Source organism: Salmo salar, chromosome 05, assembly GCF_965601325.2.
Source record: "Salmo salar chromosome 05, fSalSal1, whole genome shotgun sequence".
NCBI classification, from domain to species: domain Eukaryota; kingdom Metazoa; phylum Chordata; class Actinopteri; order Salmoniformes; family Salmonidae; genus Salmo; species Salmo salar.
In genome coordinates this window covers 46,648,927-46,675,424 of record NC_138295.1, presented here as the reverse complement: position 1 = coordinate 46,675,424, position 26,498 = coordinate 46,648,927, and the positions used below count along the sequence as shown (strand labels likewise).

Sequence of the window (26,498 nt, the reverse complement as noted above, 5' to 3'; positions counted from 1 at the left end):
AAAAATAAGGGTGTTCCAAAAAAGGTCCAGTTGCCCGGACTACGAATACAAATTCCATCTAGGTACCGTTGCCTTAGAGCAGTGGTTCCCAAACTTTTTATAGTCCCGTACCCCTTCAAACATTCAACGTCCAGCAGCGTACCCCCTCTAGCACCAGGGTCAGCACACTCTCAAATGTTGTTTTGTGCCATCATTGTAAGCCTGCCACACACACACTATACAATACATTTATTAAACATAAGAATGAGTTTGAGTATTTGTCACAACCCGGCTCGTGGGAAGTGACAGAGGTCTTATAGGACCAGGGAACAAATAATAATATAATAATAATCAACCATTTTGCTCTTTATTTAGCCATCTTACATAAGACTTTATTTCTTCATTCAAAATTGTGAATAACTCACCGCAGGTTAATGAGAACGATGTGCTTGAAAGGATGCTCATAACTCTGTAATGTTAAGTTGTATTGGAGAGAGTCTCAATCTTAAATCATTTTCCACACACAGTCTTGCCTGTACTTAGTTGTCATGCTAGTGAGGGCCGAGCATCCACTCTCACATAGGTACGTGGTTGCAAAGGGCATCAGTGTCTTAACAGCGAGATTTGCCAAGGCAAGAAACTCTGAGTGCAGCCCTATCCAGAAATCTGGCAGTGGCTTCTGATTAAATACAAATTTCACAGAACCGCATGTTGAAATTTCGATGAGGCTCTCTTTTTCAGATATTGGTAAGTAGACTTGAAGCAGGGCATGAAAGGTATAACAAATCCGGTTGTTTGTGTCGTCCGTTTTGGGAAAGTACCTGTGTAATTGCGTACCTAGCTCACTCAGGTGCTTCGCTATATTACATTTGACATTGTCCGTCAGCTTGAGTTCATTTGCACACAAAAAATCATACAATGATAGAAAGACCTGTGTGTTGTCCTTGTTAATGCAGACAGAAAAGCGCTCCAACTTCTTAATCATAGCCTCAATTTTGTCGCACACATTGAATATAGTTGCGGAGAGTCCCTGGAATTGCAGATTCAGATCATTCAGGCGGGAAAAAATATCACCTAGATAGGCCAGTCGTGTGAGAAATTTGTAATCATGCAATTGGTCAGACAAGTGAAAATTATGGTCAGTAAAAAAACCTTTAAGCTTGTCTATCAATTAAAAAAAAACGTGTCAATACTTAGCCCCTTGATAACCAGCACACTTCTGTATGTTGTAAAAGCTGACATTACAACACTGTATATAAACATAATATGACATTTGAATTGTTTATTTTGTAATGTTTACTGTTCATTTTTTGTTTATTTCACTTTTGTTTATTATTTATTTCACTTGCTTTGGCAATGTAAACATATGTTTCCCATGCTTAAATTTAATTAAATTGAGAGAGAATTGAGAGAGTGTGTGTGTGTGTATGTGTGTGTGTGTGCGTGGGGGGGCTGCATTATATGTAAGTGGGGGTGGACATTCACAAAAGGGCCCTTGAGTTCATCCAAAGTATGCAAATGCTGAAAGTAGACCTATTTAGAGAGTAGAGAACCTACATAACACTTCCAAATTTAGGCCAAACTATTGATCTGAGAGATTTACCTGTACTCAAATGGTTTGTTGCTAAGCACCCAGCTTAAACATGAAACCAGTGTCTAGGTGCTACTGCTATAAATGTACATTCACCACCCTGCAGGTCCTGAGAAAAGTACCATGTTAGACCACAAATAGAGAAGCACCATTTCACAGCCGTACTGTAGCACTTTACATTTCAACACAAGATAACATGGTAATATTATGCTCACATGTTGTAGTGAGTGGTATGAATGCTTTCAATGTGAGTAACTATTACTTGTTACCATACTATTACCAAGTTACAAGCCCTACTACTTGATTCTGTAAAGTGCTACCTCAATATTTTATTTTTGAAGGAATAAACTACTGTCTCAGGAAAGGGTTTGTATGAATTCTTAATATTCACAAACTAAAACATTGAAAAAAACATCAGGTTCTTTCTCCTTATGACCTGTTAGAGAGTGTATCTGAACACAACACTTGCTCAATGACCTCTAGGTCAGCAGGAGTTAGAATTCCACTTGGTGACAACAATCAAGCTGTCACACAACACAAACAAACATAACTATTAGGCATATACTGACCAAAGACACTATTAAACCACCTACTGTATATACGACTGAAGGTACCATGTGGTCAACAGTGTTTGTTAGGCTAATTCACATGCCTTAACACTAGATGGGGGTAAGAGACTGACTGGCTCACAGTCACAATGTCAAAACTGAATGAACCTCTGAGGAGGCAGTAGGTGAGTCAAATCTCCATGTGAGATTGCTTTTGTTTGCCTTTTCTTTCCTAAGGGATCTAGGATGAGGTATAACTGGTCTTTTCACTTAATCTAATGTCGTGTCTTTGGGCACCATTAACCTCTATGGGCAAGGCGGGACGAATTCGTCCCACCTACGTAACAGCCACCTGAATTCAGTGGCGCGATTTTTGAATCGTTTGAAATACTATTACTTCAATTTCTCAAACATATGACTACTTTACAGCTATTTAAAGACAAGACTCTCCTTAATCTAACCACACTGTCCGATTTCAAAAAGGCTTTACAACGAAAGCAAAACATTAGATTATGTCAGGAGAGTGCCCAGCCAGAAATAATCAGACACCCATTTTTCAAGCTAGCATATAATGTCACAAAAACCCAAACCACAGCTAAATGCAGCACTAACCTTTTATGATCTTCATCAGATGACACACCTAGGACATTATGTTATACAATACATGCATGTCTGTTCAATCAAGTTCATATTTACATCAAAAAACAGCTTTTTACATTAGCATGTGACGTTCAGAAAAAGCATACACCCCGCAAACTTCCGGGGAATTTACTAACAGTTTGCTAAATTACTCACGATAAATGTTCACAAAAAGCATAACAATTATTTTAAGAATTATAGATACATTACTCCTCTATGCACTCGATATGTCCGATTTTAAAATAGCTTTTCGGATGAAGCACATTTTGCAATATTCTAAGTACATAGCCCAGCCATCACGGCTAGCTATTTAGACACCCGGCAAGATTAGCCTTCACTAAAATCCTATTTCCTATAAGAAAAATGTTCTTACCTTTCCTGTTCTTCGTCAGAATGCACTCCCAGGACTTCTACTTCAATAACAAATGTAGGTTTGGTCCCAAATAATCCATCGTTATATCCAAATATCCTCTGTTTTGTTCGTGCGTTCTAGACACTATACGAATGGTAAATAACGGTCGTGCGCATGGCGCATGGCGTGACAAAAAAATGTCTAAACATTCCATTACCGTACTTCGAAGCATGTCAACCGCTGTTTAAAACCAATTTTTATGCCATTTATCTCGTAGAAAAGCGATAATATTCCGACCGGGAATCTGCAATAAGCTAAACAGCCGAATGAAATTTCTCCACGGGGGCGAATCGTGCACGCGCCTCATTCAATGGTCCTCTGATCGGCCACTTGGATAAGGCGATAATCTGTTTCAGCCAGAGGCTGCCTTGTCATCGTTCAGGTTTTTCCCGGGTTCTGAGAGCCTATTGGAGCCCTGGGAATTGTCACGTTACAGCTAAGATCCTTACTCTTCAATAAACAGATGCAAGACGCACGACTCCTTGTCAGACAGGCCACTTCCTGCATGAAACCTTGTCAGGTTTTTGCCTGCCATAGGAGTTCTGTTATACTCACAGACACCATTCAAACAGTTTTAGAAACTTTAGGGTGTTTTCTATCCAAACCTGAACAATAATATGCATATTCTAGCTTCTGAGTTGGTGTAGGAGGCAGTTAAAAATGGGCACATATTTTTTCCAAAATTCTCAATACTGCCCCCTAGCCCAAACAGGTTAACTGAAGACATGTTTATCAAAATAACTCCCTGTAATTATTATCACGCGATTAAACTGATTAATCGTTTAACTGTATTTAACTAGGAGATCGGGGCACCAAGGAAAATATTCAGATTACAAAGTTATAATTTTCCTAATATAACTTTCCTATATTATAACATGATATATTATATTATATTATAGTATAGGCCGATTATCTTCTGGTTTAAATGGTGTATTTTACCTCGCGGCCAGTCTCATTCCAAACGTCTTAAATTGTTGTATCTGCACGAACCCAGCCTTTACTAAGTCATCCATACATCAACTGTCTTAAAATCATTTATTTACTAAACAAAGTATTTCACAGAAAGTATACAAACAGTAATTATCACAAAGAATTGGTAGAGGAATGTGCCCTAGTGGGCTAAACAGGCATGGCTGGTGTCTTGTTAAAACAAAGGGTCATAAAGGGCAGCTGAGAAGACCCTACAGAGTTGATAAATATTAACAATTGATATGCTAATCCTTTGCACATGAACGCTCACTCATTCGGGAACAATTGCAATCAATATATATACTGCTAAAAAAAATAAAGGGAACACTTAAACAACACATCCTAGATCTGAATGAAAGAAATAATCTTATTAAATACTTTTTTCTTTACATAGTTGAATGTGCTGACAACAAAATCACACAAAAATAATCAATGGAAATCCAATTTATCAACCCATGGAGGTCTGGATTTGGAGTCACACTCAAAATTAAAGTGGAAACCACACTACAGGCTGATCCAACTTTGATGTAATGTCCTTAAAACAAGTCAAAATGAGGCTCAGTAGTGTGTGTGGCCTCCACGTGCCTGTATGACTTCCCTACAACGCCTGGGCATGCTCCTGATGAGGTGGCGGATGGTCTCCTGAGGGATCTCCTCCCAGACCTGGACTAAAGCATCCGCCAACTCCTGGACAGTCTGTGGTGCAACGTGGCGTTGGTGGATGGAGTGAGACATGATGTCCCAGATTTGCTCAATTGGATTCAGGTCTGGGGAACGGGCGGGCCAGTCCATAGCATCAATGCCTTCCTCTTGCAGGAACTGCTGACACACTCCAGCCACATGAGGTCTAGCATTGTCTTGCATTAGGAGGAACCCAGGGCCAACCGCACCAGCATATGGTCTCACAAGGGGTCTGAGGATCTCATCTCGGTACCTAATGGCAGTCAGGCAACCTCTGGCGAGCACATGGAGGGCTGTGCGGCCCCCCAAAGAAATGCTACCCCACACCATGACTGACCCACCGCCAAACCGGTCATGCTGGAGGATGTTGCAGGCAGCAGAACGTTCTCCATGGCGTCTCCAGACTCTGTCACGTCTGTCACGTGCTCAGTGTGAACCTGCTTTCATCTGTGAAGAGCACAGGGCACCAGTGGCGTATTTGCCAATCTTGGTGTTCTCTCGCAAATGCCAAACGTCCTGCACGGAGTTGGGCTGTAAGCCCAACCCCCACTTGTGGACGTCGGGCCCTCATACCACCCACATGGAGTCTGTTTCTGACCGTTTGAGCAGACACATGCACATTTGTGGCCTGCTGGAGGTCATTTTGCAGGGCTCTGGCAGTGCTTCTCCTGCTCCTCCTTGCACAAAGGCGGAGGTAGCGGTCCTGCTGCTGGGTTGTTGCCCTCCTACAGCCTCCTCCATGTCTCCTGATGTACTGGCCTGTCTCCTGTTAGCACCTCCATGCTCTGGACACTACGTTGACAGACACAGCAAACCTTCTTGCCACAGCTCACATTGATGTGCCATCCTGGATGAGCTGCACTACCTGAGCCACTTGTGTGGGTTGTAGACTCCGTCTCATGCTACCACTAGAGTGAAAGCACCGCCAGCATTCAAAAGTGACCAAAACATCAGCCAGGAAGCATAGGAACTTAGAAGTGGTCTGTGGTCCCCACCTGCAGAACCACTCCTTTATTGGGGGTGTCTTTCTAATTGTCTATAATTTCCACCTTTTGTCTATTCCATTTGCACAACAGCATGTGAAATTTATTGTCAATCAGTGTTGCTTCCTAAGTGGACAGTTTGATTTCACAGAAGTGTGATTGACTTGGAGTAACATTGTGTTGTTTAAGTGTTCCCTTAAATTTTTTGAGCAGTGTATTTACGCTCAGTGTGTCGTCGGGATCCTTGTTGGAGAGTTTTTGTCCGCGTTCTCTCTCCCTAGGTTAGAATGGATCTTTCAAAGCGACATTCATTAACTTGTTATGGATAGGGGGCAGTATTTTCACGGCCGGATAAAAAACGTACCCGATTTAATCTGGTTATTACTCCTGCCCAGAAACTAGAATATGCATATAATTAGTAGCTTTGGATAGAAAACACTCCAACGTTTCTAAAACTGTTTGAATGGTGTCTGTGAGTATAACAGAACTCAAATGGCAGGCCAAAACCTGAGAAGATTCTGTCTAGGAAGTACCCTGTCTGACCATTTCTTGGCCTTCTTTGTCATCTCTAGCCAAAATATAGGATCTCTGCTGTAACGTGACATTTTATAAGGCTCCCATAGGCTCTCAGAAGGCGCCAGAACGTTGAATGATGACTTTGCAGTCCATGGCTGAAAAACAGTAGCGCATTTGGTAAGTGGTCGATCTGAGAACAATGAGACGGGCGCACGCGTGCACGTGAAGAGTCCATTTTAGATTATCAGTCTTTGAACGAAAACAACGACTCCCGGTCAGAATAATATCGCTATTTTACGAGAAAAATCGCATAAAAATTGATTTTAAACAGCGTTTGACAGGCTTCGAAGTACGGTAATGGAATATTTTGAAATGTTTTGTTATGATACGCGTCCGCGCATCACCCTTCGTTCCCCTCAGATAGTGTCTTGAACGCATGAACAAAACGTCGCTATTTGGATATAACTATGGATTATTTGGAACCTGGAATGCATTCTGACGAAGAACAGCAAAGGTAATCCAAATTTTCTTATAGTAAATCTGAGTTTGGTGAGTACCAAACTTGGTGGGTGTCAAAATAGCTAGCCCGTGATGGCGAGCTATCTACTCAGAATATTGCAAAATGTGGTTTCACTGAAATGCTATTTTAAAATCGGACACCGCGATTGCATAAAGGAGTTCAGTATCTATAATTCTTTAAATAATTGTTATGTTTTTTGTGAACGTTTATCGTGAGTAATTTAGTAAATTCACCGGAAGTGTTCGGTGGGAATGCTAGTTCTGAACGTCACATGCTAATGTAAAAAGCTGTTTTTTGATATAAATATGAACTTGATCGAACAAAACATGCATGTATTGTATAACATAATGTCCTAGGAGTGTCATCTGATGAAGATCATCAAAGGTTAGTGCTGCATTTAGCTGTGTTTTAGTTTTTTGTGACATTATATGCTAGCTTGAAAAATGGGTGTCTGATTATTTCTGGCTGGGTACTCTCCTGACATAATCTAATGTTTTGCTTTCGTTGTAAAGCCTTTTTGAAATCGGACAGTGTGGTTAGATAACTTGTTAGGACTAGGGGGTAGTATTGACACGGCCGGATAAAAAACGTACCTGATTTAATCTGGTTACTACTCCTGCCCAGTAACTAGAATATTCATATAATTATTGGCTTTGGATAGAAAACACCCTAAAGTTTCGAAAACTGTTTGAATGGTGTCTGTGAGTATAACAGAACTCATATGGCAGGCCAAAACCTGAGAAGATTCCATGCAGGAGGTGGCCTGTCTGACAAGTTGTGTTTCATCTTGGCTCTTTTTATTGAAGACTGAGGATCTTTGCTATAACGTGACACTTCCTACGGCTCCCATAGGCTCTCAGAGCCCGGGAAAAAGCTGAACGATATCTAGGCAGCCTCTGGCTGAAACACATTATCGTGTTTGGCAAGTGGCCGATCAGAGTACTATGGGCTTAGGCGCGTGCCCGAGTCGACCCCATGCTTTATTTTCTTTCGTCTGTTTACTTAAACGCAGATTCCCGGTCGGAATATTATCGCTTTTTTATGAGAAAAATGGCATAAAAATTGATTTTAAACAGCGGTTGACATGCTTCGAAGTACGGTAATGGAATATTTAGAATTTTTTTTGTCACGAATTGCGCCATGCTCGTCACCCTTATTTACCCTTTCGGATAGTGTCTTGAACGCACGAACAAAACGCCGCTGTTTGGATATAACAATGGATTATTTTGAACCAAACCAACATTTGTTATTGAAGTAGAAGTCCTGGGAGTGCATTCTGACGAAGACAGCAAAGGTAATAACATTTTTCTTATAGTAAATCTGACTTTGGTGAGTGCTAAACTTGCTGGGTGTCTAAATAGCTAGCCCTGTGATGCCAGGCTATCTACTTAGAATATTGCAAAATGTGCTTTCACCGAAAAGCTATTTTAAAATCGGACACCGCGATTGCATAAAGGAGTTGTGTATCTATAATTCTTAAAATAATTGTTATGTTTTTTGTGAACGTTTATCGTGAGTAATTTAGTAAATTCACCGGCAGTGTGCCGGGGGATTGCTAGTCACATGCTAGTCACATGCTAATGTAAAAAGCTGGTTTTTGATATAAATATGAACTTGATTGAACAAAACATACATGTATTGTATAACATAATGTCCTAGGAGTGTCATCTGATGAAGATCATCAAAGGTTAGTGCTGCATTTAGCTGTGGTTTTGGTTTTTGTGACATTATATGCTAGCTTGAAAAATGGGTGTCTGATTATTTCTGGCTGGGTACTCTGCTGACATAATCTAATGTTTTGCTTTCGTTGTAAAGCCTTTTTGAAATCGGACAGTGTGGTTATATAAAGGAGAGTCTTATCTTTCAAATGGTGTAAAATAGTCATATGTTTGAGAAATTGAAGTAATAGCATTTCTAAGGTATTTGAATAACGTGCCACAGGATTCCACTGGCTGTTACGTAGGTGGGACGATTTGGTGCCACCTACCCTAGAGAGGTTAATCTAACCACACTGTCCGATTTCAAAAAGACTTTACAACGAAAGCAAAACATTAGATTATGTCAGCAGAGTACCAAGCCAGAAATAATCAGACACCCATTTTTCAAGCCAGCATATAATGTCACCAAAACCCAGAAGACAGCTAAATGCAGCACTCACCTTTGATGATCTTCATCAGATGACAACCCTAGGACATTATGTTATACAATACATGCATGTTTTGTTCAATCAAGTTCATATTTATATCAAAAACCAGCTTTTTACATTAGCATGTGACGTTCAGAACTAGCATACCCCCCGCAAACTTCCGGGGAATTCGCTAACATTTTACTAAATTACTCACGATAAACGTTCACAAAAAGCATAACAATTATTTTAAGAATTATAGATACAGACCTCCTCTATGCACTCGATATGTCCGATTTTAAAATAGCTTTTTGGTGAAAGCACATTTTGCAATATTCTAAGTACATAGCCCAGGCATCACGGGCTCGCTATTTAGACACCCGGCAAGTTTAGCACTCACCATAATCATATTTACTATTATAAAAATTTCATTACCTTTTGTTGTCTTCGTCAGAATACACACCCAGGACAGCTACTTCAATAACAAATGTTGGTTTGGTCCAAAATAATCCATCGTTATATCCGAATAGCGGCGTTTTGTTCGTGCGTTCCAGACACTATCCGAAATAGTAAAGAAGTGTCACGCGCTTGGCGCAATTCGTGACAATAAAATTCTAAGTATTCCATTACCGTACTTCGAAGCATGTCAACCGCTGTTTAAAATCAATTTTTACGACATTTTTCTCGTAGAAAAGCGATAATATTCCGACAGGGAATCTCCTTTTCGGCAAACAGAGGAAAAAATCCCAAAGGCGGGGGCGGTCGGGGTCACGCGCATAAACTAGTGTCTCTTGATGGGCCACTTGAGAAAGGCGATAACGTGTTTCAGCCTGGGGCTGGAATGACGACATTCTGTTTTTTCCCGGGCTCTGAGCGCCTATGGACGACGTGGGAAGTGTCACGTTAGAGCAGAGATCCTTAGTAAATGATAGAGATGGCAAAGAAGTTCCAGAAATGGTCAGACAGGCCACTTCCTGTAAAGGAATCTCTCAGGTTTTGACCTGCCATTTGAGTTCTGTTATACTCACAGACACCATTCAAACAGTTTTAGAAAATTTAGGGTGTTTTCTATCCATATGTAATAAGTATATGCATATTCTAGTTACTGAGTAGGAGTGGTAACCAGATTAAATCGGGTATGTTTTTTATCCAGCCGTGTCAATGCTGCCCCCTAGCCCTAACAGGTTAACAGAATGTGACTGGCAGAATGGGTGTTGTATGTGGAGGACAAGGGCTGCAGTAGATATCTCAGATATGGGGGAGTGAGGCCTAAGAGGGTTTTATAAACTAGCATCAATCAGTGGGTCTTGCGACATGTATACAGAGATGACCAGTTTACAAGGAGCATTGGTGGCAAATCTGATGGCCGAATGGTAAAGAACATTTAGCCGCTCAAGAGCACCCTTACCTGCCGATCTATAAATGATGTCTCCTTAATCTAGCATGGGTAGGATGGTCATCTGAATCAGGGTTAGTTTGGCAGCTGGGGTGAAAGAGGAGCGATTATGATAGAGGAAACGTCTAGATTTAACTTTAGCCTGCAGCATTGATATGTGCTGAGAGGACAGTGCACAGTCTGGCCATACTCAAGTTCTAAACCCTCAGAGGTACTAATAACACCTGTGGGAGGAGGGGCATTCTTCTTACCAAACCACATGACCTTTGTTTTGGATGTGTTCAGAACAAGGTTAATTGCAGAGAAAGCTTGTTGTACACTAAGAAAGCTTTGTTGTAGAGCGTTTAAACACAAAATCTGGGCGGGGGCAGCAGAGTAGAAGACTGTATAATCTGCATATAAATGGATGAGAGAGCTTCCTACTGCCTGAGCTATGTTGTTGATGTAAATTGAGAAGAGCGTGGGGCCTAGGATCAAGCCTTGGGGTACTCTCTTGGTGACAGGCAGTGGCTGAGACAGCAGGTTTTCTGAATTTCTACACTGCACTCTTTGAGCGAGGTAGTTAGCAAACCAGCCCAAAGACCCATCAGAGACACCAATACTCTTTAGCCGGTCCACAAGAATGGAATGGTCTACCGTATGAAAAGCTTTGGCCAAGTCAATAAAATAGCAGCACAATATTGCTCAGAATCAAGGGCAATGGTGACATCCTTGAGGACCTTTAAGGTTGCAGTGACACATCCATAACCTGAGCGGAAACCAGATTGCATACCAGATAGAATACTATAGACATCAAGAAAGCCAGTCAATTGATTATTGACAAGTTTTTTCAACACTTTTGATGAACAGGGCAAATTAGAAATAGGCCTATAACAGTTAGGATCAGCTTGATCTCCCCCTTTAAATAAAGAATGGACCGTGGCTGGCTTCCAAGCAATGGGAAACTCCCCAGAAAGGAGAGACAGGTTAAAAAGGTTGGAGATAGGCTTGGTCGATGATAGGGGCAGCAACCTTAAAGAAGAAAGGGTGTAAACCATCTGACCCTGATGGGTTTTTGCGGTCAAGTTCAAAGAGCTCTGTTAGCACCTTGGACTCAGTGACTGCCTGCAGGGAGAAACTTTGTAGCTGGACAGGGGAAAAAGAGGGAGAAGCATCGGGGATAGTCGCATTAGAAATGAAGAAATGTTGGACGGCAAGGAGGCATGGCTGAGTCAAATAGGAATCCTGACTTAATGAAGTGGTGATTAACCTGTTAGGGCTAGGGGGCAGTATTGACACGGCCGGATAAAAAACGTACCCGATTTAATCTGGTTACTACTCCTGCCCAGTAACTAGAATATGCATATAATTATTGGCTTTGGATAGAAAACATCCTAAAGTTTCTAAAACTGTTTGAATGTTGTCTGTGAGTATAACAGAACTCATATGGCAGGCAAAAACCTGAGAAGATTCCTTACAGGAAGTGCCCTCTCTGACAAGATCTTGTTCTTCTTGTCTCTGTTTATTGAAGACTGAGAATCTTTGCTGTAACGTGACACTTCCTACGGCTCCCATAGGCTCTCAGAGCCCGGGAAAAAGCTGAATGATATCGAGGCAGCCCCAGGCTGAAACACATTATCGCTGTGATGCTGGGCTATCTACTTAGAATATTGCAAAATGTGCTTTCACCGAAAAGCTATTTTAAAATCGGACACCGCGATTGCATAAAGGAGTTCTGTATCTATAATTCTTAAAATAATTGTTATGTTTTTTGTGAACGTTTATCGTGAGTAATTTAGTAAATTCACCGGAAGTGTTCGGTGGGAATGCTAGTCACATGCTAGTCACATGCTAATGTAAAAAGCTGGTTTTTGATATAAATATGAACTTGATTGAACAAAACATGCATGTATTGTATAACATAATGTCCTAGGAGTGTCATCTGATGAAGATCATCAAAGGTTAGTGCTGCATTTAGCTGTGGTTTTGGTTTTTGTGACATTATATGCTAGCTTGAAAAATGGGTGTCTGATTATTTCTGGCTGGGTACTCTGCTGACATAATCTTATGTTTTGCTTTCGTTGTAAAGCCTTTTTGAAATCGGACAGTGTGGTTAGATAAAGGAGAGTCTTATCTTTCAAATGGTGTAAAATAGTCATATGTTTGAGAAATTGAAGTAATAGCATTTCTAAGTCATTTGAATATTGCGCCACTGGATTCCACTGGCTGTTGACTAGGCTGGGACGTTGCCCAGAGAGGTTAACCTCTTATGGACAATATCCAATGGTAGCGCCTGCCCTTAGTTTGAAAATGTAATCTGGAGACAGGTGTTTTCTCCATCTCTTTAGCTATCATACTCTAATTCCACTGTTTTCAAAACTTGATCCTCCAGAAAATGGAGAGCAACACTTATGCAGCTCCACTACACAATGCATTTTTTAAAAAGCTGCGTTTGACAGGATTACCAACACAGACTGACAAGCTCAAATAGACAGGTGCCTTCAATATGGCAGACCAATCCAAACTCCTCTCTAGGCATGTCCAGCCCACTCATTATCTCAGCCAATCATGGCTAGTGGGAAGGTTTCTAACTTTTTCTGTGACTTAACCAACAAGGCTCGTAATTTAACAATTTTATTCGTATTTACAGATGGCATACAAGTGTGTTATTAAGGCACATGAAAGTTCACATGTTCGAGAAGGCATTTCTGTCAATAAACACATTTTTTTACGTTCAAACAGCTCTCCTGGGAAGCCGTGACTTGAGACATATGCCTAGTTTCCTGAATCGGGTCACATTTTTCTAGTTATTACATAATTCATGTCAGATTTTTTTTCTTCAGGGTGATTATGTAATATGGAGGACCAGGCAAGCCAACCTTTTCCCTATAATGTAAACTCCAACAGAAATAACTTAAAATGTATAACTTCAAATTAAAAATCATTTGTACTCATGACAACTGGTTTCAATAAGATTTTCTGCCAACTTACAAGCAAATACTTTGAATTTATTATTACATATACACTTGTAAGGTTGCTAGCCAACTAGCCTGCTAACGTTAGTCCTACTAGCCTGCTAACGTTAACCCTACCAGCCTGCTAGCACTACATGAGTCAGCCAGTTGCTATCAACACCTAGCTTACAGCTACATTAAAGTATGCCAAAGTTTTGGAAATACATTTAACCAGTTATCTTAGCCTACAAGCTAGCCAGCCAGGTAACGTTAGCTATTTAGCCAACTAGCTATTAGAATAGCCAGGCTAGCCAACCACCACATTAATGGTTGGCAAGTTAGAGCCCAACTACTGGAGACCAGCTAGAACACAACTAACACAACTAAAGCAAAACCACAGATCAAAGCAAAGAGGGAGCAGTGACTTGCAGATTGGGGCTCATCCGATGGTAAAACCTTTAAAAGCATGCAGGCTGAGTTAGCTTCACTGGCTGATGGAGAGTCAGGGAAATCCCAAATAGATAGATTTCAGATGTCTGTCAGCTAGCGCGCTAGCACTAAGCCAAGGTGGAAAAAGTTACAAAACTCATGTAGCCTACTTTTACCGGAGAACATGCCGAAAAGTTGACAAAACAAAAAGGAGAACAGACTAGGTACTACAAAATTGGAGCAAGCAGGAGCCTACTGTGCTAACGGGTTCCCACTAGATAACACAGCCATAAAGTATGTGAAGAGCATGCTGCATGTCCACATGTGCCCCATCTGCTTCTTGTTTGCATCCCACTTCCTGTGATTGTTGGATTGTAGCTCACCACCACCAAGGTTTTGTCTGGAATGTAATATATGCTAGCATGGCTAGTGGTTAACGTTAGCCGGCTTGAGCTAGGTACCGAGCTATCATCCTCCATATGACGTTGAGAAACAATGCATTGTGGATAGTTTAGCAGATGTCCGAAGATGTCTGTAAATATGTAATAACCCAAAAACATAACTATGTTTGTACTTAGGCAACCAGATTGTGACTACAGCTACTAAGTCTTTGACCACACTGTTTTGCTACATTGATGAGTAAAAACTCATGCTTCCTACCCTTTAAAGCACCACTGGTTTACTACTCCAACTGCTCCAAAAATACACACGGTTCACATGATGCCTTCACACACCAAGGAATAGTCTGCTTTATCTGTATGTTGTCACTTGTCTGCTTGGCTGCACGGTTACTGCCCTATCTTGGTCAGGTCGTAATTATAAAAGATATTGTGTTCTCAATGATTTACCTGGTTAAATACATTCTTTTATAAAAATAGTTTTGCCGATATCTATGATTATTTATTATTAATTTGATATATCCGTGAATATGCTCTTGTCATGTATCTCAACTGCCAGGACGCTGTATTGTGTATTCTGTTCTTCCTATGTGTGAAGCTACTGTAGCTGCTGGCTCTCAGACTGTCCTGAAGTACACAGAAAACCAGAGACCAAAACATTTTTGCAAGAATGGCCTGGCTTTGACTCCCCAGTCATTTATTCTAATTTGAGGTATTTTTCCTCCAATTCACATTCATTTCCAACAATGGCCATGTAATTTACCCTCTGACCCATTGTGTTGCTAGGAAACGAGAAGAGAGCTTGAATCAATGCGAGGCTTGGCGGCCTCCATTTAGCCATTCTCTATGGGCTCCTTCAGGCTGAAAATACACTGCCTCTCCTTTACTTTGCCGTTCTCAGGCCCCCTGACATACACTGAATGTACAAAACATTAAGAACACCTACTCTTTTCATGACATAGACTGACCAAGTGAATCCAGGTGAAAACTATGATCCCTTATTGATGTCACTTGTTAAATCCACTTCAACCAGTGGAGATGAAGGGGAGGAGACTGGTTAAAGAAGGATTTTTAAGCCTTGAGACATGGCACACATTGTGTATGTGTGCCATTCAGAGGGTGAATGGGCAAGTTTTAAGTTCCTTTGAACGGGGCATGGTAGTAGACGCCAGGCGCACCGATTTGTGTCAAGAACTGCAATGCTGTTTGTTTTTTCAAATTCAACAGTTTCCCGTGTTTATCAAGAATGGTCCACCCCCCAAAATACATCCAGCCAACTTGACATAACTGTGGGTAGCATTGGACTCAACATGGGCCAGCATCCCTGTAGAATGCTTTTGACACCTTGTAGACTCCATGCCCCGATGAATTGAGGCAGTTTTGAGGGTAAAAGGGGGGGGGGGAGGGGGTGCAACTCAATATGTTTGGTATATTCAGCGTACATCCCAGATCTGTGAGTTTGTGTCAGCTCTGCTCCTCAAATTAAAGAGCAGTAATTAATTAAATCAACCAAGGTTCGGTCCGCTTAAAATATTATTCGAATGGATGAAACAAAACAGAACCCTCTGGGACTGTAGAGTGGCAATGCATTCTGAGATTTGTGGTTCTATGGGAGGATTACATCTTCTGCTGAAAAGAAACACGGGAGGTTGTATTTTTCCTTTGATAAGCTACATTAACCTCTATGGGCTAGGTGGGACGCTAGCGTGCCACCCGTGGTGCACTCCATCAACAGCAGGTGCATTTCAAGAGCGGCAAATTTGAATCCAAATAAATGTCAAAATTCTAATTTTTCAAACATACAACTATTTTACACCCTTTGAAAGATAAACATCTCCTTAATCTAACCACGTTTTACGATTTCAAAAAGGTTTTACGGCGAAAGCATAAATTTAGAGTATGTTAGGACAGTACATTTACAAGAGTTGTGTGTAATGTTTTGTCAAGTCAAAGACAGGGTCACCAAAACCATAAAACCAGCTAAAATGATGCACTAACCTTTTACAATCTCCATCAGATGACACTCCTAGGACATTATGTTAGACAATGCATGCATTTTTAGTTCTATCAAGTTCATATTTATATCCAAAAACAGCGTTTTACTATGGCATTGATGTTGAGGAAATCGTTTCCCTCCAATAACCGGCAGTCAAGTCAGCGTCACAAATTAAATAATTAAAATTAGAAAACATTGGTAAAATATTATATTGTCATTTAAAGAATTATAGATTTACATCTCTTGAACGCAATCAACTTGCCAGATTTAAAAATAACCTTACTGGGAAATCACACTTTGCAATAATCTGAGCACTGCGCCCAGAAAAATACGCGATGCGATACAGACTAGACGTCATGTTGGGGAGATCTAAAATCGAAAATACTATGTAAATAATCCATTACCTTTGATTCTCTTCATCAGATGTCACTTCCAGGTATCACAGGTCCATAACAAATGTAGTTTTGTTCAAAAAAGCTCATCATTTATGTCCAAAAATCTCCGTCTTGTTAGCACATGATCTAAGCCAGCCGGACTTCTCGTCATGAACGAGGGGAAAAAATATATTTACGTTCGTTCAAACATGTCAAACGTTGTATAGCATAAATCATTAGGGCCTTTTTTAACCAGAACATGAATAATATTCAAGGTGGACGAATGCATACTCTTTTATAACGTATTGGAACGAGGGTACCCAACATGAACTCGCGCGCCAGGTGTCTAATGGGACATCATCGTTCCATGGCTCTTGTTCGGTCAGATCTCCCTCCAGAAGACTCAAAACACTTTGTAAAGGCTGGTGACATCTAGTGGAAGCAATAGGAAGTGCCAAAATATTCCTCAGCCCCTGTGTTTTTCAATGGGATAGGTTTAAAGGTAATACAACACATCAGGTATCCACTTCCTGTCAGAAAATGTCTCAGGGTTTTGCCTGCCAAATGAGTTCTGTTATACTCACAGACACCATTCAAACAGTTTTAGAAACTTTAGAGTGTTTTCTATCCATATATAATAAGTATATGCATATTCTAGTTACTGGGTAGGATTAGTAACCAGATTAAATCGGGTACATTTTTTTTATCCAGACGTGCAAATGCTGCCCCCTAGCCCTAACAGGTTAACGGGCCTACTGCAGAATATTAATCAAACTAGGGCACTCTTTTTCATGGATAAAATAACCATTGCATATTGTAGGTTATTTTCTCTCTGGCATAGGTGGTTGACTACATTAACAGTGCTGTTTCACAAGCAGTACAAGCATGTTTAGCTGGTGTTATCTGACCCTGATCCTGCCTAGTCCATATTATTCTCATCAGCCAATATTCAGACAAAGCCCTCTGCACCATCTGATTTAACCCCTATATCTAATCAGCCTACTGAATCATACCAACTAACTCAGCCGTATGACACAATCATACCATTCTTGACTGATGGTTAGCTGGTACAGTCTTCTTTAATATCATGAAAAATCATTATGAAAATAATAATAATGATGTCGTCATGTGAAATATCGCTTGGCCCATCTTTAATAACAGAGACACATTGTAATTTGTAAAGCAAATAATAGGCTATGATGACATTTTTCAAGATAAACAAGCACCCCTCCTGGAAAAATAAAAACACCAACATCCTCACTCCTTACTACAGTACGAACAGCAAAACACACACACACACACACACACACACACACACACACACACACACACACACACACACACACACACACACACACACACACACACACACACACACACACACACACACACACACACACACACACACACACACACACACACACACACACACACACACACACCCGCAGAGAGAGCAAGTCGTAGTAACTAACTCCATGGTGACGGAGCACAGCAGAGCAGAGCACAGGCTGAGAAACCCACCTGATGTCATGTACCCCCGGGGGGACTGGCAGATGTACTTAGGGGGGTTGTGTTTGTGGAGGCGGTAGTCCTTGCCGCTGCGGGACCGGGTGCGCTCTGAAGCCCGGTCCGAGAAATCCGAGCAGGTCCAGGCCCGGTAATGGGTGGTGCTCTGTGTCTTTTTCATGGGGAGGCAGGGAGTGGGGGGGGTTAGGCTGACCTCCTGAGGGTTGTTGTTACCCCTGGTCCCCTTATCCAAACTGGGGGAGGACCCTCCAACCACACCTCTGTGGTCCAGTTACACCTCAGCCGAGGTCAGGCTGGAGACATGGTAGCAGGCAGATAGAGCTAGGACACTGACGTAATATTACTCTCCCTCCTCTATCGCTGCGTTTCTCTCCCTGCTACACACACGCATACACACTACACACCCCAAGACACACGGCACGATCTCACAGACAAACAGCTGTAATGCTAGCCCTGTTGCTCCGGCAGAAATAGAAGGATGTGCGAAGGTTACTTCCTTTCCTTTTCCTTGAGTGATCCAAAAGCAGAGGCAGTGTCCAGCGATGAATTACCCTCCACCGTCTGCCATTAATCGAGGCTTATGCCTCCAGCTTCACGTGTGACCAGAGACAAACGAACGATGTGGCCTCACAACCAACAGAGGAGGAAGCGGGAAATGATAGAAGAAGGAGGGGTTGGTGAGGGTGGTTTTGGTTTGTCAAAAGGAGCTTCGGGGGTTGAGGGGTTGAGGGGGGGGCAGCGTGAGATCCAGACAATAGCTCAATTCAATGCGGATGGTAGGGCTTGGCTAACCGCGAGTCGTGAACACAAAAGAGGCCAAACAAATGAGAGCTGCAGCCAGGGGAGGGATGTACAGAGACAGTTTCACTCACCATCTCCCTGGTCTCCTGGAGGAAAGGGAGGGAATCTTCGTGCCGTGCTGTGCTGTGCTGTGGGCCTTGCACCAAGCCAAACAGCAAATTAACAAACAAAAGCCCAACTGTCCTTTCCTCTAATCAAAATCCAATCAGGAAAATCAATGTAGCCAATGTGAAAGAAAACGCTCTTTCTTCATCAGTAGCAGGCAATCCTCTGTTTAAACTGGTCCATCCACAGCTGCAACTCTCTCTCCTTCAGAAAGGGTGTGTAGTGAGCAAGCGTCTCCACGCTCTCTCTCCATGTGTGTGGATGGATGATGGAGGATGTGAGCTTGATACCCCTTCTTTTTACAGTCATTGTTTGATACACATGAGCAAGAGGATAAGAAAAACCACATGGGCGCGTAGGGAAGAGAAAAAAAACACCCAGCCAGTATTTCTGTTTTTCTGTTTTTCTCCTCCAGCCGTCAGTGTGGCAGTCTCTCACACTCTCTTTCTCTCTCTCCCTGCCGCTCGCTCGCCAGCTGTGTTGTTGTCCTGAACATCTCCTCTGCTCACAGATCAGGCACTGGAAGGGGTGTGGGTAGGGAAGGAGGCAGAGAGGGGGAAAGCAGGGAGTCAGTCAATCTGTCCACCTGCCCCATGCTAATGGGGGAGCTGACTTGCGTTAGACGAGCTGATCCTGTCAAGCTTTACTTTTCAATGTTGAAACCGCTTTAGGCTCCCACAGCCCCCTTGGCTCCTAACCCAGCCTATGAGTGAGGAGCTGGACGGTGATTTACATACAAAGCTGCACAATTTACAGCAATTCTACCTTGAGTCGCAACCTCTTCCACCTCAGGAGAGGGAGAAATAAAAGCTGTTATTAGCTGCTCCTGCTAAAAGACACCGTCCTGTTGCTTCTGCTTTCTCTCCTCTCCGTGAGATCCTGTCCTCTTCCTTTCCCTGTTTTACCTCTTGTTTCCACTCTTCTTGCTACGATTTCCACTAACTCACTCAAATCAAATCAAATTGTATTTCTCACATGTGCCGAATACAACAGGTGTAGACCGTGAAATGCTTACTTACAAGACCTTAACCTCTTACATCTAGACATTCCGCTAGCGGAACACCTGCGCCAATATCCAATGATAGGCGTGGCGCGAATTACAAATTCCTCAAAAATACAAAAACTTCAATTTTTCAAACATATGACTATTTCACAGCATTTTAAAGACAAGACTCTCCTTTATCTAACCACACTGTCCGATTTCAAAAAGGCTTTACAGCGAAAGCAAAACATTAGATTATGTCAGCAGAGTACCCAGCCAGAAATAATCAGACACCCATTTTTCAAGCTAGCATATAATGTCACAAAAACCCAGAAGACAGCTAAATGCAGCACTAACCTTTGATGATCTTCATCAGATGACACACCTAGGACATTATGTTATACAATACATGCATGTTTTGTTCAATCAAGTTCATATTTATATCAAAAAACAGCTTTTTACATTAGCATGTGACGTTCAGAACTAGCATACCCCCCGCAAACTTCCGGGGAATTTACTAAATTACTCACGATAAACGTTCAAAAAAAGCATAACAATTATTTTAAGAATTATAGATACAGAACTCCTCTATGCACTCGATATGTCCGATTTTAAAATAGCTTTTTGGTGAAAGCACATTTTGCAATATTCTAAGTACATAGCCCAGCCATCACGGGCTAGCTATTTTGACACCCGGCAAGTTTAGCCTTCACCAAAATCAGATTTACTATAACAAAAATGTTATTACCTTTGTTGTCTTCGTCAGAATGCACTCCCAGGACTGCTACTTCAATAACAAATGTTGGTTTGGTCCCAAATAATCCATCGTTATATCCGAATAGCGGCGTTTTGTTCGTGCGTTCCAGAAACTAGCCGAAATGGTAAATCAGGGTCGTGCGCATGGCGCAATTCGTGACAAAAAATGTCTAAATATTCCATTACCGTACTTCGAAGCATGTCAACCGCTGTTTAAAATCAATTTTTATGCAATTTATCTCGTATAAAAGCGATAATATTCCGACCGGGAATCTCCTTTTCGGCAAACAGAGGAAAAATCCCAAAGACGGGGGCGGCCAGGGCACGCGCCTAAGCCCACAGTCCCTTGATCGGCCACTTGAGAAAGGCGATAATGTGTTTCAGCCTGGGGCTGGGATAACAACATTCAGGTTTTTCCCGGGCTCTGAGCGCCCATGGAAGACGTAGGAAGTGTCACGTTAGAGCAGAGATCCTTTGTAAAAGATAGAGATGGCAAAGAAGTTCAAGAAATGGTCAGACAGGCCACTTCCTGTAAAGGAATCTCTCAGGTTTTGACCTGCCATTTGAGTTCTGTTATACTCACAGACACCATTCAAACAGTTTTAGAAACTTTGGCGTGTTTTCTATCCAAAGCCAATAATTATATGCATATTCTAGTTACTGGGCAGGAGTAGTAACCAGATTAAATCGGGTACGTTTTTTATCCAGCCGTGAAAATACTGCCCCCTAGCCATAACAGGTTAACCAACAACGCAGTTCAGGAAATAGAGTGAATAAAATATTTGAAAAATAAACTAAAGTAAAAATTAAATAGAAAGTAACACAATAAGATTACGTAACAATAACGAGGCTACCGGTACCGAATCAATGTGCGGGGTTCAGGTTAGTCAAGGTAAATTGTACATGTAGGTAGGGGTAAAGTCACTATGCATAGATAATAAACAGCAAGTAGCAGCAGTGGAGGGGGTCAATGTAAATAGTCCAGGTGGCCATTTGATTAATTGTTCAGAAGTCTTATGGCATGGGGGTAGAAGCTGTTAACTTCTAAGGGATAGGGGGCAGTATTCGGAAGTTTGGATGACTGAGGTGCCCAAAGTAAACTGCCTTTTACTCAGGCCCAGAAGCTAGGATATGCATATGATTGGTCGTATTGGATAGAAAACACTCTAAAGATTCCAAAAACTATTAAAATAATGTTTGTGAGTATAACAGAACTGATATGGCAGGCAAAAACCCGAGGAGAATCCATCCAAAAAGTTTTTTTTGGAGCTCACCACTCATTGAAATGGCTTTTTGGGAAAATTAATGGAATACCTCCCAGATTGCAGTTCCTAGGGCTTCCAGTAGATGTCAACAGTCTTTAGAAAGAGTTTCAGGCTTGTTTTTTGAAAAATGAGCTAGAATTTGTAGTTTTTCTAGGTGGCTCCCATTTTGGCTGTAGTATTGTGGCGCATGTGGATGAGGACGCGCACTTCATTATTTATCTCCGGTAATGAACATACTATTCTCCGTCTTAAATTGTAACGTTTATTTACATATTAGGGTACCTGAGGATTGATTAGAAACGTTGTTTGACTTGCTAGGATGAAGTTTATTGGTAACTTCTGGGATTCATTTGTATGCGCTTTGAACGAGGGAAACCGGTGGATTACAGAATCAAGTGCACCAACTAAACTGACTTTTTTGGGATTTAACCTCTCTAGGCTAGGCGGGATGAATTCGTCCCACCTACGTAACAGCCACTGCTATCCTGTGGCGCGATTTTCAAAACCTTAAAAATCCTATTACTTCAATTTCTCAAACATATGACTATTTTACAGCCATTTAAAGACAAGACTCTCGTTAATCTAACCACACTGTCCGATTTCAAAAAGGCTTTACAACGAAAGCAAAACATTAGATTATGTCAGCAGAGTACCAAGCCAGAAATAATCAGACACCCATTTTTCAAGCCAGCATATAATGTCACCAAAACCCAGAAGACAGCTAAATGCAGCACTCACCTTTGATGATCTTCATCAGATGACAACCCTAGGACATTATGTTATACAATACATGCATGTTTTGTTCAATGAAGTTCATATTTATATCAAAAACCAGCTTTTTACATTAGCATGTGACGTTCAGAACTAGCATACCCCCCGCAAACTTCCGGGGAATTCGCTAACATTTGACTAAATTACTCACGATAAACGTTCACAAAAAGCATAACAATTATTTTAAGAATTATAGATACAGACCTCCTCTATGCACTCGATATGTCCGATTTTAAAATAGCTTTTTGGTGAAAGCACATTTTGCAATATTCTAAGTACATAGCCCAGGCATCACGGGCTCGCTATTTAGACACCCGGCAAGTTTAGCACTCACCATAATCATATTTACTATTATAAAAGTTTCATTACCTTTTGTTGTCTTCGTCAGAATACACACCCAGGACTGCTACTTCAATAACAAATGTTGGTTTGGTCCAAAATAATCCATCGTTATATCCGAATAGCGGCGTTTTGTTCGTGCGTTCCAGACACTATCCGAAATAGTAAAGAAGTGTCACGCGCATGGCGCAATTCGTGACAATAAAATTCTAAGTATTCCATTACCGTACTTCGAAGCATGTCAACCGCTGTTTAAAATCTATTTTTACGTCATTTTTCTCGTAGAAAAGCGATAATATTCCGACAGGGAATCTCCTTTTCGGCAAACAGAGGAAAAAATCCCAAAGGCGGGGGCGGTCGGGGTCACGCGCATAAGCCAGTGTCTCTTGATCGGCCACTTGAGAAAGGCGATAATGTGTTTCAGCCTGGGGCTGGAATGACGACATTCTGTTTTTTCCCGGGCTCTGGGAGCCTATGGAAGACGTGGGAAGTGTCACGTTAGAGCAGAGATCCTTAGTAAATGATAGAGATGGAAAAGAAGTTCAACAAATGGTCAGACAGGCCACTTCCTGTAAAGGAATCTCTCAGGTTTTGACCTGCCATTTGAGTTCTGTTATACTCACAGACACCATTCAAACAGTTTTAGAAAATGTAGGGTGTTTTCTATCCATATGTAATAAGTATATGCATATTCTAGTTACTGGGTAGGAGTGGTAACCAGATTAAATCGGGTATGTTTTTTATCCAGCCGTGTCAATGCTGCCCCCTAGCCCTAACAGGATAAAGAAGGACTTTATCGAACAAAACGACCATTTGTTATATAGCTGGGACCCTTGGGATTGCAAACAGAAAAAGATCTTTAAAGGTAAGTGATTTATTTTATAGCTATTTCTGACTTTCGTGACGCCTCTGCTTGTTTGGAAAATGTTTAATGCTTTTGAATGCGGGGCGCCGTAAAGCCTTTTTGAAATCTGACAAAGCGGCTGGATTTACAAGAAGTTACACTTTTAAATGATGTAAGACACTTGTATTTTCATGAATGTTTCATATTACGAAGTTTGTATTTTGAATTTCGCGCTCTGCAATTTCACCGGATGTTGGCGAGGTGGGAGGCTAGCTTCCCACTGATCTGCAGGAAGTTAAGGAGATGGAGAGAGAACAGTCCATGACTTGGGGGACTGGAGACTTTGACCATTTTTGCGGCCTTCCTCTGACACCGCCTGGTATAAAGGTCCTGGATTGCAGAAAGCTTGGCCCCAGTGATGTATTGGGCCGTACGCACTACCCTCTGTAGCACCTTACGATCGGATGCCGAGCAGTTACCATACAAGGCTGTGATGCAACCGGTCAGGATGCTCTCGATGGTGCAGCTGTAGAACATTTTGAGGATCTGGGGACCCATGCCAAATCTTTTTATTTTCCTGAGGGGGAAAAGGTGTTGTCGTGCCCTCTTCATGACTGTCTTGGTGTGTTTGGACCATGATAGTTTGACGGTAATGTGGACACCAAGGAACTTGAAACCCTCGACAAGCTCCACTACAGCCCAATTGATGTTAATGGGGGCTTGTTCGGCCCTCCTTTTCCTGTTGTCCACGATTGTCTCCTTTGTCTTGCTCACATTGAGGGAGAGGTTGTTGGCACTACACTGCCAGGTGTCTGACCTCCTCCCTTTAGGCCGTCTCATCGTTGTCGGTGATCAGGCCTACCTGATCACTGAACAGCATTCTCATTAGGTTTCAGTCTATGGTTTATTATTTAACAAATGTTCCATCTTAGAACAGCCTCAATTTGTGTCATCAGCAAACTTAATGATGGTGTTGGAGTCATCCTTGGCCACACTGTCGTGGGTGAGCAAGGAGTACAGGAGAGGACTATGCATGCACCCCTGAGGGGCCCCCGTGTTCAGGATCAGTGTGGCACATGTGTTGTTGCCTACCCTTACCACCTGGGGGCGTCCCGTCAGGAAATCCAGTATCCAGTTGCAGAGATAGGTGTTTAGTCCCAGGGTCCTTAGCTTAGTGATGAGCTTTGTGGGCACTACGGTGTTCAACGCTGAGCTGTAGTCAATGAACAGCATTCTCATTAGGGTTCAGTCTAGGGTTTATTATTTTACAAATGTTCAATCTTAGAACAGCCTCAATTTGTCTTGGCATGGACTCTACAAGGTGTCGAAAGCGTCCCACAGGGATGATGGCCCATGTTGTGTCAAGTTGGCTTGATGCCCTTTGGGTGGTGGACCATTCTTGATACACACGGAAAACTGTTGAGCGTGAAAACCCCAGCAGCATTGCAGTTCTTGACACAAACCTGTGCACCTGGGACCTACTACCGCACAGTGGTTCTTCCTAATTCTGGCTGCCGCAGAATTCTATAGTGTCTTATTTAAGTGTCAGCTATTGTTGCCATTAATGCTAGTTAGTGCTAGTTTGACCACCAGAGGGCATCTATGAGAAGCGTTTGATGTAAATAAATGAAGTATTTATATATTTTTTTGAATATTTAAAACATACAATATACTTGCAGTGAAGCCGCTCAACAACTACATCACATTAGTCATCTAACAGACTCCCATCCAGAGCGACACACAGAAGCATCCAAGGTCAACGCCCTGCTCAAGGGCACGTCGACAGATCTCCCACAAGGTCAAAAACAGGGACCCAAACCAGCGATCCATCAGCCACCGACCCAAGCTCCCAACTGCCAGGCCACCAGCCCTCCAAGATTCCCCCAGCAGTTCCCCAAGAGCTGCACCTTAACCATCCGAGACCCCCCCCCCACAGTCCCCCTACCCCCGAAAAAATATGATAGAAAATCAATATATATTCCATTCCTCCCCCCAATAACCAGGAAACTTAACAAAAGAGAAAAAATAGACAGACAAAGGAAAACATAAAACAACACAAAAACAAAAGTCATCAAGGACAACAAAAATCATAACAGCAAGGCCAACTGAATATGTTTGAGTGCATGTATGGCACTATTTACGTGTGTGTGTGTGTGTCCATGAATGTGCACATTTGTGCATTTGAATGAGAGTGTGTGTATATTGCATGTGTACAAACGCCTACACCAGCCTCAGGCAAACCGACATTAGCTGTAAAAACACTGACACTCAGTGTCATTCCAACATACTTTTTGTTGTTTTATTTTGACTTTATTTTTTTAATCTTTGACCAATATTCTAACCCCCGCCCAGCAACTCCACTCCCACTTGTCTCCAATTCCACATCCCAACCCTCGGCTTCTCTCAGCCCATCCCAACCATCTCTGCTGGCCACCCTCTTCGGATTTCTGCGCACCATATATCTTTCAACTATGTCGTGATGGTTAACATACAATTTCAATCTATTGCTCATTTGAACATTTTCCCATTTTTCTCCCCAATTGGTAGTTAAAGTCTTGTCTCATTGCTGTAACTCCCATACGGACTCAGGAGAGGCAAAGGTCAAGAGCCATCTGTCCT

The 26,498-nt window shown here is 41.9% G+C and overlaps 1 protein-coding gene across 1 annotated transcript in view; it reads right to left on the bottom strand.

The window, feature by feature from the left end:
* Window positions 1–19,894, bottom strand: part of LOC106604902 (storkhead-box protein 2-like) — an 89,398-nt gene extending 69,504 nt beyond the window's left edge. The window contains exon 1 of the mRNA XM_045718270.2: window positions 18,011–19,894. Within this exon, the coding sequence (XP_045574226.1) occupies window positions 18,011–18,176 (166 nt within the window). The 5' untranslated portion in view covers window positions 18,177–19,894. The remainder of the gene's footprint in view (window positions 1–18,010) is intronic.
* Between the last annotated feature and the right edge of the window lie 6,604 nt (window positions 19,895–26,498).